The sequence below is a fragment of the Dama dama genome, chromosome 33 (assembly GCF_033118175.1).
Source record: "Dama dama isolate Ldn47 chromosome 33, ASM3311817v1, whole genome shotgun sequence".
NCBI classification, from domain to species: Eukaryota; Metazoa; Chordata; class Mammalia; order Artiodactyla; family Cervidae; genus Dama; species Dama dama.
In genome coordinates, this window is record NC_083713.1 from 46323340 (window position 1) to 46338038 (window position 14699).

At 36.6% G+C, this 14699-nt stretch overlaps 1 protein-coding gene across 1 annotated transcript in view; it reads left to right on the forward strand.

The window, feature by feature from the left end:
• The window catches only part of CACNB4 (calcium voltage-gated channel auxiliary subunit beta 4), a 264476-nt gene extending 254198 nt beyond the window's left edge, over positions 1 to 10278 (forward strand). Inside the window, exons 13-14 of the mRNA XM_061135723.1 lie at positions 1054 to 1239; positions 4284 to 10278. Of these exons, the coding sequence (XP_060991706.1) occupies positions 1054 to 1239; positions 4284 to 4544 (447 nt within the window). The 3' untranslated portion in view covers positions 4545 to 10278. The remainder of the gene's footprint in view (positions 1 to 1053; positions 1240 to 4283) is intronic.
• Positions 10279 to 14699: the final 4421 nt, after the last annotated feature.

The following is a 14699-nucleotide window of genomic DNA, read 5'->3' on the forward strand; positions in this document are numbered from 1 at the left end:
GACAGAGGGGCCACTCTACTCCTACGGGGCAGAAGAACAACTTCCAGATTATAGAACAGGTGTTGGACCAAGTCCTTAGTGACAGAAACATGGACACCAGACACGTCTTGTGTGACCCCTTGCCGACTCCCTAACCACCACCCCTGTAACCAGTTATTCCTTGCTCTTATTCTTGTTTAACCATTTCACACAATTATCCTCTAGTAGCAGAAAGACTATGCTGTGGTTTTCTACTATTAATTCTTTACCTGTCGTGTTGTTTTATCATGAAAGAGAGAACATCATTTCACAAACATTCTAAAAATTCCCAAGTAGGGACTTCCGTGGTGGACCAGTGCTTAAGAATCTGCTTTGCAGTGCAGGGGGTGTGAGTTCGATCCCTGGTTGGGCAACTAAGTTCCCACATGCCACAGAGCAACTAAGGCAGCATGTAGCAACTACTGAGCCCACGCACCACAACTAGAGTTTGTGCACCCAAAAAAAGATCCCGCAGGCCACAACTAGGACCCAATGCAGCCAAATAAATAATGTTAAAGAAAAATTACCCAAGTAAATGTTATTTCCTCCAACATAGTTAATTTGCAAGATGAAATGTTTATTCCTGTGATACATTTGTTACTGAAACATTTTTAGAACTCCTCTTTCAGTGCCATTAACTTTTCTTAATATGCCATTAACATATTCTGAAGTAAGTAAATATTCAGTAAGTATCTATAGGAATATATGGATAAAGATGTGAACACATATGTGCTTTCACTATATTCTACTTAGAACTCTTCTTTATGTACCTCATCTTTTTTTTTCTTCCCTAAATAATGAAAGATCCAGATATCTAATGAGCATTCCCATTTTTATGTCATTGTCCAAATTTGTACATGGTCAACTGTGTAGTTCTTCACTTGACTTTAACTTTAGGAACTGCCAGTATATCCCCTCAAATTTGATATTTGCTGTTGGACGTTAGAAACAGTATTATCTGCATGAAGCAGAATTTCAGGTTTCATGGCCTAACATTTGGAATATAAATAAAATGGATTTTCTTTTTATCTGCAGGAAATGTTCGATGTCATACTAGATGAGAATCAGCTGGAGGATGCATGTGAACACCTGGGAGAGTACCTTGAGGCCTACTGGCGTGCCACCCACACGACCAGTAGCACTCCCATGACCCCACTGCTTGGAAGGAACTTGGGCTCGACAGCACTCTCGCCATATCCCACAGCAATTTCTGGGTTACAGGTAGTGTCACTTGTGCTTTTCCAACCTTACATTTAAGCCTCTATAGGAAACTCGATGGAGACGGAGGCTGGGATTGTCCTTACTCTGAAGAGAGAACCACGTACATTACTATATCAAAAAATCTAAAGTAGTAGTTAATCATATAGACTATTTTACACTTTACACACTCGAATCACTTTGGTTCATATACTTGCTATAAAGTATTAGCAAAAAATTTCTTCAGATTCACATCTTTTGGCTCCATTGATTCTAACAGATATTTTACACTTTTACATATACTATTTTACAGTACACTCGGAAAGCATTGGGCTTCCCTGGTGGCTCAGATGGTCAAGAATCAGCCTGCAGTGCAGGAGACCTCGGTTCGATCCCTGTGTTGGGAAGATCCCCTGGAGGAGGACATGGCAGCCCACTCTAGTATTCTTTTTTTTTTTCTCATTTATTTTTATTAGTTGAAGGCTAATTACTTCACAACATTGCAGTGGGTTTTGTCATACATTGACATGAATCAGCCATGGAGTTACATGTATTCCCCATCCCGATCCCCCCTCCCATCGCCCTCTCCACCCGATTCCTCTGGGTCTTCCCAGTGGACCAGGCCTGAGCACTTGTCTCATGCATCCCACCTGGGCTGGTGATCTGTTTCACTATAGATAATATACATGCTGTTCTCTCGAAACATCCCACCACTCTAGTATTCTTGCCTGGAGTATTGCCATGGACAGAGCAGCCTGGCGGGCTGCAGTCCATGGGGTTGCAAAGAGTCGGACACGACTGAGTGACTAAGCACACACAACACACACAGAAAGCATTACCTAGTCATGATCTACCCTAGACAGAGTTACCCAGAGAGTGGCCTTTTCCTTAGAGCTTTGTACTCTGTTCATTTATAATGACTTTTACTTAAATTCATCCCTCCTCTGCTTACACTGGTGGTCCGGTGGTTAAGACTCTGCGCTTCCAATGCCAGGGGCAAGGGTTGGATTCCTGGTCTGGGAACTATGATCCCACAGGTGCTGGTGTTGGCCAAAAATGAACTCATCTCTCCTATGTCTAAACCCTTCGAAGGAACTTACTACCTACTAGTCAGGGGTACATTCATCACTTCTCCAACGTCACTTCTTCAGGATTAGACAGTGGTGGCACTGTCAGGCACAGGACCCGCTAAGTGAGGAGGGATAGACGGACATTATGACCAGTCTTACCTAATCCTGCCCCACAGGCTGCAGGGCCTGTCCGTACGCAAACAGAACTCGCAGAGTAGAATTGTCTCAGTTGGAAATAGTGACAGATCTCTGAGTTTTCTTAGGGATTAGCAAGGCCCACCTTGGCCATCACCTACGGCCTTTAGGGGAGTGGGGGATGAATGCAGGATCAGGAGGCTCGCTGTTCAGCTGCTGTGCTCAGGGCCAGACGCGGGGAGCCAGAGGCATTACAGTATGAAGTGAATCTGATATGAATATGAATGCATGATATGTCATATGATGTGTCATATGAATCTATATGATACCAAGCAACTGCAGGAATGTGGCCAGACCCCCAGCTGACTGAGGAATGGTTGTCAATTGAGCTCTCTTGCATCATGACTAGTGTTTTATTAATGGGTTATAATAATAGTCATAATGTAGATCGTGTAGAGTTAAACTCTAAGATAAATGACACTCTCTGAAATGTTATTATAACTCTACTACTGTTTTACAAAGCTATAGCTTTGTAAGAAAAAAAAAACCTACCACATAAATAAATAGCTTTTGTGGCTGGAAATGAACTTGGGATATGTCCTATTATAATATGCAGTGTATGTGTGGGTGCTGGGTCTCTTTCTTTCCTTGTTTTACTGCCTGCATGCTAATCTGAGTGTGGCACTTCCACTGACCAGTTAAGGTTGGCTCCAAGCTGTACACTGTGGGAGGAGAAATGGATAAATGAAGCAAAGTGATTCCACCTACACAAGTTGGTAGAGCTGAAGAGTTGTACTTTGATTATGAATATAACACTCCTGACTTAGCACCTCTCAGACATCCACCCAGAGTGGTTCCCCCAGTTTCACTTGAGCTAACACGGTGTTCTTTGTCCTGGGGCCACGTTCTCCTAGTAACCATGGGCACTTAATTGTTAGACCCCTAGTTGGGGCTAGAGGCAGAGGCTGTGACTGTTGAATGAGTTTCCCGCTGAAGGTGAATATCCTTTAGAGAAAATGTATCTCAGTCTTTGGTTTCATCAGTATCCTGTTTCTTAACTGAGACGACCTACCCAGAAAAGGTAGGCACAGCTAGGGATACATGTTTTCCTGAGATTTGAAGAAAAAATGCTAACAGCATTTACTGAGCACCTAAATAAGTGACTGAAGATATTAATTTCATGTTATCAGAGGAATTTAGTTATATTCTAAGGATTATTTTTCCAGGACATTTCAGTTGGAGGAAGCAAGAATTGTAAATGTATCAGTTAGCTGGCTTCATAATTACTGTATACTTCTTTGGAGAGAATGTTGCTGAGTCTTGCATTTATGTAGGATGTAGAAACAAATATGGGCAGTACAAGTCATAATTTTACTAAAATATTTTTTAAAGGTATAAGGAACATTCAACTAGATAAAGATGAAGTGTGTGACTTTAGGAGAAAGCTTTTATCAGTTCAAGAGAGGAAGAAAAAATAGCCGATACTATTCTGAACTTTAACTTATTTCCCAGTAGGAAAATAATCCTCATTTTTGCAATAGAAGTGGAATTATTAGGCTCTCCTAAATATACTAAGTTCCATTCAGCAGTTAACTTTCACTTTTATATTTTTCATAGGAAGCATAAGTATGCAGTGTTATGTAATTAAAATTCACGAACTACCAGCACTTTAACCTCTTTGCATGTTGTGTCCCAAATACATCAGACCAGATATTTCGAGCAGAGCATTTGTACATCAGAATGTTTTATTAACTCAAATATATAGCATCTTATTGTACAGATCCTCCTGTTGTACCTACATTTACATGTTCCACGTGAACGAAGCAGACATGATTTAACCAGTAAACCATCTGATATTTTTAGAGTCAGCGTCTGAGGCACAGCAACCACTCCACAGAGAACTCTCCAGTTGAAAGACGAAGTCTAATGACCTCTGATGAAAATTATCACAATGAAAGGGCTCGGAAGAGTAGGAACCGCTTGTCTTCCAGTTCCCAGCATAGCCGAGATCATTACCCTCTGGTGGAAGAAGATTATCCTGACTCATACCAGGACACTTACAAACCTCATAGGAACCGAGGATCGCCTGGGGGATATAGCCATGATTCTCGACATAGGCTTTGAGTCTGCAGAAACAAACAAAAAGTTCATCTGTTGACGATTTGCCATAGCACTGCTAGGATACAACCAGTCATCTTAACGTGGCAAGTACAGCACAGTACTGACTGTGCTTATGGGCTGCTGTCATTGACGCTAAGAAGGGGCAAAAAAAAAAAAATGTACATTATGCCCTTAAGTCTAGATGGATCTTAGATGCCCAATCATACAGATATTTTTAAGTGCAACATTTACATAGCAGTACCTTTTGTTTTCTTCATTAGATTTAGACACATCAATTTGTAATTTAGGGTACTTATCAAGGCACATATAAAATAATTTCCCATGCCGGAAATTCCAAATGACCAGTTCCAGTTGGAACCAATTTATAAACCAATTCCTGTTGGAATTTGGGTGAATTGACTAGAAAGTCTACTTGAGCATGTTGTAATCAATTTAAAAATCTGAAAAAAAAGAAACTAATTAATAAGAAAATCAAAATACCAATAGAAGTCAAAACCAGCTGTTGTATTTATTTGCTGGAAGCTAAATTTACACTTAAAGTTGGAATGTATAAACATTTTAATATGCGTTAACATTGCCAGAATGGCTTTTCTAACTTACCAAATGTATTGATAGTGCCAAAAAAAAAAAATCTCAAATTAATGCAGAAATTCTTTAGTCTCCTCAGATTTTAATATTTTTTATTTCTTTTCTGGCACAGCTGTTGTATTCAAAGTATTTTGCTTTTTTGTTTCGTCACAACTGTTACCATGTTTGAAGTTGGCAAAGAAATTCAACATTTCTTTAGCAGTGAGAGAGGATAGTAAAGAGAAGCCCAATCATAGTTGGTTATGCAAGATGGAAAATGGGGTGTTGTTTCCTCTTTCATCAGTCTGAGCACAACTACATCCATCCAGGAATCTGAAGTCAGACTCTAAGGATAACATAGATCCTCCTGAGTGCAAGGCTAAACATTTCCGGTTGAGATTTCATCTGTCCCACTGACCACACATATGTGTGTTTCCCACCAGCACAATTGAATATCTTTCCATTGCTTCACGCAGTCTCTGCCTTTGAGTGTCTGAATGTGCTAGCCCTTCATCAAATTCTTTATAATCATGCTACGGGCTTTTTGTTTTACATGAACACATTGAATTTTGATATTGAAAGCTGTGTTTATACAAAATGACTAATTGAAAAACTGTGAAAATGAATTTAAAAGCTTGCAGTAAAAAAAATAAATTTGTAGATTCAGAATAGATTTGTTCACTAAAATTATATCATTTTTATTGAAGAGAATTATAAAGAATTTGAAGATTGAACTGCCTTATTTCTAATGAACACTCTTCTTTACCTATTAAGTCTTCACAGTTTTTCCAGTGGCTAAAAGTATGGAATTGATCTTCTGTCTTATATGATCAAAGAAGCCTTAGATTCACTCTGATCCAAGAAACTATTAAAATTGACTCTTTTATACAATACACAAAAGTCTTTAGGAAAAGACTTTTGTTTCTAAGAGTCTGTTTTTTAAAGCCCCCAAAGGATCAGGCATAAAAATCATTTTCTACTACTACATCATAAAGTCTATTTTTTTTGGAAAACAATGATAATTCATTTTCTGTTATCTTATTTCCCCCCATCCAAGCCTTTCAGTGTTTATGCTCTCAAAGCATGCACCAGTTAATTTTCTTGACCATGAAAATAGGTTCCCTACTCTTGATTAGTTATATCTTGAACCTCATTATTGACCCCCTCCAGTACCCTCTCCTTCTGTTGTTCACTGTGCATACCCCATTATGAACCTGTTTAGCTGATAATGAGGATATCCATAGTTATGTGAGTTATCTGAAATATTTGATAGAATTAAAAAATGTGGGCTCAGTGAATTCTTAAAGTTAATATGTGATACTGGCTTGTGAGGTTCTTTTGTCATCTAGTGAAGCTTACAAAACTTTCAGTTAAGACATTTAAAAGAGTTATATCCACTAGGCACTTTAATAAACATACAACCTACCATTACTGAATACTTTGTTAGAGCACAGAAGAGCATTTTCCAGCAAACAAATATATTTATTACATGTACAGCACATATTTGCATGAGAAAGAAGACATTAGCCAAAACATTTTTCTATATGCTTTCCTGGTTTCTTGTTTGTGCGCATAAAAGTATTTAATTGCAAGGAGTGCACCAAGGTGTTTAAACTTAGACTAGACAGCTGTTCAGCTTTTTCTGTAGTAGCATTAGCAATCTGGTCATTTAACTACTTTAAGATATTTACATTTTACAGCAGGTAGCTGTAACAGCATTTACATATATTTCCTAGTCAGCAAGATTACCATATTCTTTCAACTTTTAAAAATCTCTTATTTTTAAAGACCTCTCAATGCCTAGTTTCTGAGTCTTCCATGTCACGCTGATAAAAAGAGAGGTCCATTCAGTTCTGTGCACAAGACCAGTCTTTCCTTGACCATCAAGCATCCACACCTGTTTTGCTTTGCGTTCTTATTCAAAAGCTAACAACCTTGGAAAGGGTATAATGTATATTTTCTTGATGGATATCAAGTAAATTTTTACTTGGATTTGGCACATTCTTTCCCCTTCCTTTTCTAATGAGCTGTCTTTTCCAAATGAATAAGGGATATGCATTGTCCTTTTCTTTCTTAAGCCTTAGAGTTTATTGTGTAACTGATACTAAAATACAGATACATACTAAATGAAAAGTTTTATTTTTGCCAGGCACATCAAGCACCTTTGGAAAATACATATTCCACAAATACTTTGTTTTTAATGGGTTTCATTTAACAATAGCAAATGATGAGGAGGAGAAACAAGTCTTAGAACGTTTTGAGGCTGTATTAACTTGTAGTATAAACCACGTATTCTGTACTTTCAGCATATATAATTTCAGGATATGTAAATCATATTCTGTAATTTCAGTCAGCGAACATGTAACAGTGTAGACTCGTGTGACCGTGTGGAAATGTAGTCTTGGAAAAAAAAGAATGCAATTTGTCAATCCTGATGTTGATTCTCGAGGCTGTAATGTGACTCCAGTATTATTATTAGCAATGTTTACTCCAATATTTAAAGCAGCACTTAGATATGTTTTTAAATGACTGACAATTCTCTCTTATCTTTATACAGTTCTATTGGAAAGAAAATTGAAATTAACAATTCAGACCAATAGTCTTTCCTAATAAGAGAGTCTTAATTATGTGACAATATGTCATTGCACTTAGTTCTTAATGAAATGAATTTTTTAAATATAAAACAAATTCTGAGAAAATTATATGTTCCCTTTGAATAATTTGTTAATTACTTTAATTATTATTGTTGTTTGCAAAGTGTATTTTTGGAATGTTAACCTCTTTTCATACCTGCATACTTGAACTTGTCTTTTGTGTGAGGGCCTTAAAATTCATAGTAGGAACCTAGGTCAGTGAAAGGGAGAGAGAGAAGGAATCCATGCCAAAAGATGGTTTGCAAATTTAAATTCCTTGAATGAACATATCATAAAATGTTGCTGAGACCCAGGATGTCTGGTAAGAATGTTTCTAGGCAACCTTAATTTGCATGCCAGTGTATTTCCTTAATTACACAATTTTATTTTGGTATTGGGTAAAAAATAAAAATAACAAAATGCCACTATAGAAGCTCAGCTGGTTAAGAATACACCTGCAATGCAGGAGACCCCAGTTCGATCCCTGGGTTGGGAAGATCCCCTGGAGAAGGGAATGGTCACCCACTCCAGTATTCTGGCCTGGAGAATTCCATGGACTATACAGTCCATGGGTTACAAAGAGTCAGACATGACTGAACAACTTTCACTTCACTATAGAAATTGCCCTATATATTGATATTTATACTACCTCTTCTCTAGAGAAGACAATCTGTCTTTGAAGAGAAAAACACTTTTCAATGGGTAGTGAATTTATTACTCTTACTGCTAACCTTGCTGGAAAGCTAAACGAATAAATTGTTAAAATGTACTTTCCCTTTGGATTTTAAATTGTTGCCAAAATGCTTGTCACCCTTTCATTTCTTCCATGTTAGTGAAATCTTCTTTGAATTGGTTCAGTTTATCAAGAGGCAAGGTAAACATTTAGTAAGTCAATAATCATAGGATACAAGACAGACTGCAAGGAAATTGCTTTTTTATCCAACTTGTTATATCATCAAACTCTAAAAGCAGATTCAGAGACCTGATGTTTAAGTGCAGCTGGTTTGCAAATTCAAATTTTGTTGATCCTTGACTTTTCCTGCATACACTTGGCCATCTTGGGAGCCCAGGCCATTGGAACAAATTCATATGAATGTTTCAAATAAATGGGAATGTACCCCTATTTCTTTTATATTTTTGCCCATATTTCTGTCTTTCATAACACTGTTGCACATTCTTTTCTTTATGAATTATATAAAACTCATTCTTTGAATAACTATGAATGAAAACATGATAGAAAATTATATAATTACGTTTGTTTCTTCAATTCCTTATACCTTTAAATATTGTTAATGCCATAATTGTTAAGTTACTTACTAAAGCTATGTCTCTAGGACAGAGCACAGAAAAGTCCTCTTCTTTTAAATTATAATCATGACCAAACCACTCAATATTATAGTTGTCAGACAGCAAGGATAACTCTTTTGTTGCAGTCAAGTTAGTCAAATAGTAATCAGTTTATATGGACAGAGCTACAGCATTCAAAAATTACTTTTTAAAAGTTTCTCCTTTTGTTAAAATAAACTTGCTCAAATGAAACTCATCCTCATATAGCAACTCTCTCTCTCTACTTGTGGATGGTTTCACACCAAATGCTTCATGTAATTAAGAGATGATTTGAAAAGACTAGATAATATTTCATCGGATAATCTTGACTAAGGGCTGTAACTCCCACTTACCATGAAAACATAAATAAGAGTGAATAGTCATGAGTTTGGGGGAGTCATAGTTACATATGAAATTTTCCTTTGTTTCTTTTGATGTATTTAAAATGTTTGTAGAAAGATGGTAGAAAATGTTACTAATACATTTAGACTGTCTGGGGAATACACTGATGCTTCCTCTTTGAATTACAGCGTCAAAGTGAAGACTATCTAGGAACTAAAAGTGGCTGGCCTCTAGCTTTTCAATACTTTGTAAGTGTTCTTGGTTATGTTCTGAACACTTAAATTTCTCAACAAATGGCTATGTTTATATGTAGGGGCCACTCTTGCTCTGCTTGCATGCCACTTTCACACATCTTTAACTGAAATCAGTGTGAATTCTGTATGTATAAGGGATGTATTTAAAGATGCAGGATCATTAGTGCTATATTGTTGCATACTCTTTTTCATATGCCTTACAATATTTTCTGGGACATTATTAAAATGAAAGCATTTTATTGCCAAAATAAATCTATGTTGTTATTTCTAATCTGCATTAGCAGTAGAAAAATAATGTAGCAAAAACATATATTGTACAGTATGAAATTATAAAAGATATATATTTTGCCAATAATATAAAAATAGGTTGAGGAGAAAGAAGCACATTTGTTATAGCACAAACTTATAACAAAATCCACTGTTAAATTTGGCAGTTGTATTTTTTAAAAGTATGTAGATTTAGTTCTATCAGATTTATTTCATCTACCATCTTTTTAACTTGCTGCTTGATACTTTTCCAGCAATTTACTTCAGAGCCTTGCAATCTGTGGATGTAATTTATTTTACTTTATTCCCTTCTATAAAACTCATTAAATTTTATTTTGTGATGACTCATACTATATTTACTGTTCTTATTTCTTCTCCTTCAGTAACAACTACAAAAGGTAACATCCAGTGAGCTCACAGGGCTCCTCTGAATTGTGGACATGTTTGAAATGTTTTCTCTTTTTCACAGCCTACAGTCAAAATGATAAATAAAGATGTCCCAACAAGTATTTAGGGGTTCTTCCATTTGTTTTATACTGAATACTATTTTGAAACATAAGTAAAAGCCATTAGCAGTTTTTTTTGAAAGGTTGGTGGGAGGGAAAAACAGATAAACTTATGAATACTAAAAGTAAACATGGCAAACTGATGTAAAAAGATTTCCCTACTATTCCAAGAGCTGTTGATATCCCAAGCTATTGCTGTATTTCCAGTTACAACGTGGAAAAACAAACAAAACAACCACAACAACAAAAAATACCTTTATCCAGTATTTTTCCTTTCTTTAAATTTTAATGATTTATTTTGATAATTTACCCCCTTTTATTTCCTTATATAGGTAAATGTGTAGCATTCTACAAGGCATGCTGGGTAAAATATACTATGCAAATGTGTACAGTGCTGCATGATTTGTTCTCCCTCTGCTTTAGTGGCTTTAAAGAAAAAAAAAATGTGTTGTTATTTTTGTGAACCAAAACATTTAACAAAGATAATGCAGAGTGCATGCATATAGTATTCTAATTTCTATGGATTTGTTTTATGGAATTTAAATGTGTACAAACCAACTGCATTAATTTTTTTTTCTTTTATACAATAAATGAAAAAAAAAAAAAAACACTGAAACCAGCGTTATACCTCTCCTTTATATTATTCTGGAGATATACTGAAGATATACTGGAAATCAGTAGGCATATTCCTCTATCTCTTAAAAAAAAAGTCTAAACATTTAGCCTCGAAAGGCAGATTCAATTAAATGACTGTTTCCTGAATACTCTGCTAGGTATTATGAGTGATCACAAAAGAAGTACTATTAATATATTGGGAAAGAGCTTGTAGTTAAATACATACACATACACACACAAATGCATAACCATGTGTGAAATAGAATATATTACTATATATGTATGAAATAGGATTGAATATGGAAAAACAAACAATAAACTGTATTGTTCACAAGAAACCTCTATATTATTATTTTAACAATTTTCAGGAGTTTCCAAAGGTATTTTACACTAGTAAGAATTCCATGGATGGCATGTAGCTTATGACATGACGTTTCACAGGCTGTCAATTGTCTGTGCTATGACTTGATCACACTTGACTTTTCTCTCAGTGTATAAGAAGTTCAAAAGAAATGTGTTCTATGTTGATTATTAACACTGTATTTGGATTATACAGTGATTTATTACAGCCAAATTATTTCACAAGCATTATCACATTTACTCCATCTGCCCTCCTTCCCCATGGAAGACAGGCAGAGCATAGGTTATTAGACACAAATAAAATGAATAAACCAAAGCTCATTGTAACCTTTCTCTCTGAAGTATTTTTATCTAAAAATACATATATTAGATGCTTTTAAGCTGGTAGGCATCTGAAGCCTACATAACCATGCCTGAAATACAATAAATATTGACTGAATGAATGATACCTCAGTTATTGGAGTTGTACTAAATAAGGCTGCCCCAACTGTCAAGGCATTTCCACCAACAAACTGCAAGTTCCAGCTGGAAGAATCGCAGCTCACTGCAATCACTCCATCAGCCTGGCCCTATGCCTGAAGCCAATCACTGCATCTCCACTAATGAGATACTTGTAGAGGGAAGCATCTTGCTTGTCCTGTCATACAAGATACAGATTAACATACTGGTTAAACTGTGGCCTCTAACCTTGGCTGGGATTAAAGCCTAGATCCAGCAGTAACCAGCTATGGGTTTGGAGCAATCACTTGACTTCCCTGGGCCTGTATCTGTTTTGGTAGAGCGATTTTTCTTTTGGTTATGGGTCTTGTTTTCATGTTTCTTTGAATGTCCATTAATTTTTTATTGAATTCAAGGTATTATAAATTTTCCACTGTGAATGACTTGATCTTGTCATCTTGATCTGTAAAGAATGTTGGACTTGCTTTGATAGACAACTGTGAATTAGTTTGATCCTTTCAAGGTTTGTTTTTAAGCTCCTTTAAGACTGGTCTAGGGTTTCCCTTGTAGCTCAGTTGGTAAAGAATCTGTGTGCAGTGCAGGAGACCCGGGTTCAATCCCTGGATTGGGAAGATCCCCTGGAGAAGGAAATGGCAACCCACTCCAGTATCCTTGTCTGGAAAATATCATGGACAGAGAAGCCTGGTGGGCTGCAGTCCATGGGGTTGTGAAGAGTTGGCCACGACTGAGCGACTAACTCACAAACACAGAGTAAGACTTATCCTTAGGCTAATTTAGCTCCTCTTTAAGGCCTCTGGGGTATCTACTATATATTCTGTGTCTCCTCCTCACACCAGCTGAAGAGAACTCACACTGGCCCTTTGTTAACTCTGGAGATTATTTGTTTTACAGCTCCTCAGTGCTTGTTTTTTTCAAGTCATTATTGACTAGCCCCATGGACTAGCCTCGTACTGATTTTACATTACTCACATACAGACTGAAATGCAGCCAAAGGCTCAAAGGCTCAACCTATGTAGATTTCTGAAGATTTTCTCTGGATAGCTTCTTCCGTTCAATCACTCTGCTTCACAGATTGTAGTAGCCTTGATCTCTCTGTTTTCATCTCCAGGAGATTGCCAGACTCTATTTGAGTTTCCACTCCCACTGTAGCTAGCTAGAATTGTCTCCAGGCAGAAATCCACATAATAATAAAACTATCCTCATTTGTGTCTCTTATCAAAGATCTCAGTCCTGTGCTGGGTGTTGGCCAATATCTGAAAACAGTTGTTTTCTATATTTTGTACAGTTTCCTATTTATTAGTGGTAGGAGTGTAATTCAAGACCATCCCTCTCTCTTACATATGGAAGCAGAAGTCTCTCCAATGACATTTTGCCCATCATTATAGTCATGAATAAATTAATCTTTTAAAAGTCTCATAATAAGAAGTCTTTTTACAAACAGTTTCATACCATTCAACAAACGTTCCCAATTACTTCTATAGTAGTTCCAAATTTGTATTTCACCCATGGGTCCTACAGTTGGACAAGACTATATTAGAAAAATTTCTTTTCCCTGCCCTGCCTTTTTTTTTTGAGAGATACTTAGAAAATAAGCTGGGAGACCATCTCCCAGGTAATAATGTAGGTTTATAAAATATGAAGCCCTAACTTCCCAAGTTAATGTGGATATGACATCCATTTAATAAGTTGACAGAGATGTATGAGGAGTTTATAAAAAGTCTTAGAGCTGCCAAAAGCATTACCTACAGTGTGCAAGAATGGAAATATTAAAGAGAATTAATATAAATTGGTGATGCAATTTTTTTGTTTTTCTAAACAGTACTTTATTATGTAAATATAAACATAACAATCCAGAAATTAAAATGGATTAAATCCATAATCCATAAAATAAATTAACACTGTAATTTTCTTTCCCTTCATATGTCTCCTATAAACTTTGGCTGTTTAACCCTAAGCCCCAAAAGAAACCAAAGGAGTTTTTCTTGAACAGTTGTTTAAGAGGAGACATGCTTCAGTCCTCAATGCTGCCCTTTGTTTTATAGCTGCAAGCTTTCTAGCTCAGACAACCAAGAAAAACTGTAGACTGTCTTAATGTCTTCCTTAAATGGGTTATTTTTCTATATATTGAGATGAGGTAGTGTATGACTAGGAAAAGTGGGGTGGAAAGGTGGAGTGCATTGTTGATCTTGTTTCATTTCATTCAGCTCTTGCAGATGGGGGACAGAGCAGTTCCAAATCACTTTTCCAGCTCTCTTACCTTTTTCTTTCTGCTCCTTTTTACCAAAGTTAAAGAGGATAGAAGGGGTTGGAGCTGTTTCTTTTTTCTTTGTGGAAGAGAAGAAGTAAATAACCTTGGTTTCTTGTTTTCCCATCTCTTGACTCTAATAAATACAGACTAATTGTCATAGACATCAGATGATCTAGAATCGAAAAAAGACCTTAGAGACAAACCCTCTGTTTCCATATGTCAAAATGGCAGGCTGGTGAGGTTAAGTAACTTGCCCAGCTAAAAAAAAATAACACATAAACAAGTTCGATATGTTACCTAAGGATTCACTTGTATTCTAGCTTTCAGCTAAGTAAGTATCCCACACTAGAGGGTTGATGAAATACAGTGTGACACTTGCATTGGTAGGTGACACAGCTGTTCAAGGTATGCAAGGAGCAGAGAGAACATTTCACCAGCTGTCTAACCAGCTTGTAATAATGGGAGTTACAGCTGGAAAGGACAGCTGAGGCCAAATTGTGGAGTCACTGTGTATCTCTGTAAGGTGTTTGGACTTCACTGCTCAAACAGCTTTAGGGGCCAGTAAACATTTTTAAACCTGG